General features: G+C 38.6%; 1 protein-coding gene across 3 annotated transcripts; it reads left to right on the top strand.

The window, feature by feature from the left end:
* The first annotated feature begins 825 nt into the window (after window positions 1-825).
* LOC110100984 (F-box protein FBW2) lies at window positions 826-2,973 on the top strand. 3 transcript variants are annotated; one of them, XM_020828710.2, is made up of 4 exons: window positions 826-979; window positions 1,049-1,482; window positions 1,565-1,888; window positions 2,099-2,973. In XM_020828710.2, the coding sequence occupies exons 3-4, from the start codon at window positions 1,581-1,583 to the stop codon at window positions 2,781-2,783; spliced, it is 993 nt and encodes a 330-aa protein (XP_020684369.1). In that variant the 5' UTR covers window positions 826-979; window positions 1,049-1,482; window positions 1,565-1,580; the 3' UTR covers window positions 2,784-2,973. The 3 variants fall into 3 exon arrangements, with proteins under 3 accessions (XP_020684369.1, XP_020684370.1, XP_020684372.1); XM_020828713.2 differs by having other exon boundaries at window positions 829-979; window positions 1,053-1,482; XM_020828711.2 differs by having other exon boundaries at window positions 1,049-1,888.
* The last annotated feature ends 186 nt before the right edge of the window (window positions 2,974-3,159 follow it).

Below are 3,159 nucleotides of genomic sequence, written 5' to 3'. Positions count from 1 at the left end.
TCATATTAATACATTTACTCATTTTGGTTCTCTAATAATGCACAACAACTTTATAACTACTTTTATCAAAAGCTACAATCACCCCGAATAAAGCCTGAGGTTTCGTTTGGGACGACTTTCTTGATGCTTCTTAAAATAGCTTTCTAAAAGTTTATTAAGAAGCAATAAAAATGCCGTCCCAAACGAGCCCTAAGAGTCTTAAAAGCAAAGTCACGAGAACGCTATCTCTGTAAAACACTGCATGCAACCATCTCAAATAGAGCCCGAATTGATCATATACTAATATTCAAGGGTTTATTCTAAAGTTTTCTCTTATTTAGATCAAATTCATAACTTAGGGCTGTCCAATAATTTATAAATTCACAAAGAAAATTCTTATAAATATATAAAATTAATTTAAGCAAAGATAAAGTCAAATTATGCTTCTTATTATTTTTTAAAATAATTTTTTAACATCAAAACTTTTTAAATAAAAAAAATTATATTAAAAATTCATTTTAACATAATTAAAAAAAAATTTCCCAACCAAAATCCCACCGGTAAAAACCAAAGTTCTTGAAAAATCAGAGTTATTTAAAATTTCTATGCTTTATAATCAAATTCCAACCTTAATTTGGCGAGTTCAGCTGCTCTCCAACTTTTTTTGTCCTCAGTATTTATAAGCTAAGAAATATGATTATAATAATTTAGTGGGCCCGCCCATTCACAAGGCTACAACATGTCACGTAGAACGTGGAAGTTAAAACAAAAAATATTTTTTTTTTTAATGTATATTTTAGATAATATTATTTCATTAAATTATAAAATTCCGACTTTGCCATCCACTCACTTTTCCCCCTATTTTCGCTCTGGTTTTGTTGGGTTTGTTGGCTTCTCCTTCTTCTACTCAGACAACTCGCTCTTTATCTCTCACTATCTCTCTCACTCGGTCCATTTTCTCCAAAGAAATCATCTTCCTCCTACTATTGATCTCAAGCAGGTTCGAATCGGCTTTAAATTCTTTCTCCTTGTTTCTATTTGCTTCTCATCTTCCTCTTTTTTTCCTCAGACAGTTACCGGGCATCAAAGGTGTCGCCTTTAATGAACGATTAGCCGAGATTGGGCATTCTTTCTTCTCCAACAAGCTGCAATCGTTTGCCCATCTTGATCCCTCAATCTCCACGGATCTTTTCCCATTTTTAGCCCGCTTTGAGCTTTTAATGTGTTTCAGGTCATGGGTTGGCTTTGATCTTCTCGCCGTTTAGGCTTCTGCTTTTTCGTTTAATGTTTTGCGGTCCGTGGATTGAAAGTGGAATGTTCTACTTTCGCTTTCCGATCATAAAGCCGCGTGTTATCTGAAAACTGCAGCTGTGTTTGCCATTTGGGTTCTTTTCTTGCTGCCGTTTCTTTGGCCTGCGCTTTAATAACTTCCCACCCACTCTTTTCAAATTCGCCCAATCTGAGTTCTGAAAGCGTTTTTTTTTTCTTTTTAATTTCACCCAGGTTTGTTTATTTAATCCCTCTTCGTTTTCTTCTTCGTGTTTTGATTCTCCTGTCTGATTTCGATTGGGCGACCGTATCGCAGTTATTGAAGAGGAAACATGGGGGAGTTCGTGGAATTCCGGTCATGGGAGGAGCTGATCCCGGATGCTCTGGGATTGATCTTCCGCAATCTTCCTCTTCAGGAGATTCTTTCAGTGGTTCCTAGGGTATGCAAGTCGTGGAACCGGGCGGTGTCCGGCCCTTATTGCTGGCAAGAGATCGATCTCGAGGAGTGGAGCCGCAGGGTCGAGCCTGAACAGATCGAACGAATGCTCCACCTTCTCGTCCGTCGGAGCTCCGGTTATTGTCGACGCCTCGCCGTCTCCGGCGTCCCTAATGATTCCATCTTATCCTTCATCGCCGATTAGTAAGTGAACTCTCATCTCCAAAATCCGATCTTTATGCCCTAATCCGATTGTTATACTACTTATTGATCCTCTGCAACCATTCTGAAATCTGGTAATTTCCTATAATTAGATTGCCAGTTTAATACTTTCATAGTTCTGTTACAAATATAATATATAACCCCATCGATTCTTCACCATCCCTGATTCTATTAGCTCGTATGTTATGCAAGTGCTGGTTCGCTTCAGTCCCTCGAGATGCCGAGGAGCGAGATGAGCGACGCCATTGTCGAGCTAGTTGCGGGAAGGCTCTCTAACATCACCTTCTTAGATATCAGTTCCTGCAAGAACATCGGTGCTCGGGCTCTAAAATCATTTGGCCTACACTGCAAATCTCTAGTCAGCCTCCGGCGCACAATGCACCCTCTCGAGGTTGCCGGCAAAGTGTGCCAGGACGACGAAGCCCTCGCCATTGCCCTCAGCATGCCCAAGCTCCGACACCTCGAGCTGGCTTATCTCCTCCTCACAACCGAAGGTGTCCTTCAAATACTCTCCCATTGTCAAGAGCTTGAGTTCCTTGACATAAGGGGATGCTGGGATGTCAAGCTTGATGAGAAATTGATGAAGGAGAAGTATCCAGAGTTGAAGATTCTCGGCCCCGACATTGTCGATTCCTACGAGAGGAGCTTCTGGAATGAATGCTCAGATTACTCTGATACTTCAGAGTATTCTTGGGATTTCATGGATGATGATGATGATGATGATGATGATGATGGTGGCTATGAAGATATGAGTGATGAAGAAACTCTTTGGAATGGTGATATTGATGAGCGCAATGTGGAGAGGTTGCAGGTCAGATTCTATGGAGGTGGATTCAATGAAGCTTTTGCTGGTTTTGAATGGCCACTTTCTCCATAGGAACAAAAAAGAAAAGAAAAAAAAAAAAACACGCATTGAGTGACATTAAAGGTCTGCTGCTATTCTATAATGTTTTGTTTGTAGGCTTGTGTTGCTTTTAATTGTTATATTTATATATATTTGTGGATGTAAACTTTCTGTTTGCACGGAATCAAAATATATAAGTAGTAAATATCTTTTTTTTTTTTTACTTGCAGAATTGCAGTTCTGTTTTGTGTAATTATGCTAATTGTTCTGTGGGCTGATGACATTTTGAACCTCAGATAACAAATTAATGGCATTTTGATTGAGATTTAAGGTTATTTTATTTTTTAGACAATAAATTATAATTTCATTAACTAATTTTTTTGTTGTTTTCTTGTTAATTTTTAAAAAA

Source organism: Dendrobium catenatum, unplaced genomic scaffold (genome assembly GCF_001605985.2).
Source record: "Dendrobium catenatum unplaced genomic scaffold, ASM160598v2 original_scaffold_195567, whole genome shotgun sequence".
Classification (NCBI taxonomy): Eukaryota; Viridiplantae; Streptophyta; class Magnoliopsida; order Asparagales; family Orchidaceae; genus Dendrobium; species Dendrobium catenatum.
This window is presented reverse-complemented; position numbering and strand designations above follow the sequence as displayed.

Bases quoted from the DNA above. Each gene is read 5' to 3' on its own strand.
- LOC110100984 (XM_020828710.2), top strand. From the start codon at position 1,581: ATGGGGGAGTTCGTGGAATTCCGGTCATGGGAGGAGCTGATCCCGGAT. The intron at 1,889-2,098 runs GTAAGTGAACTC...ATGTTATGCAAG, and splicing joins TTATCCTTCATCGCCGATTA to TGCTGGTTCGCTTCAGTCCC.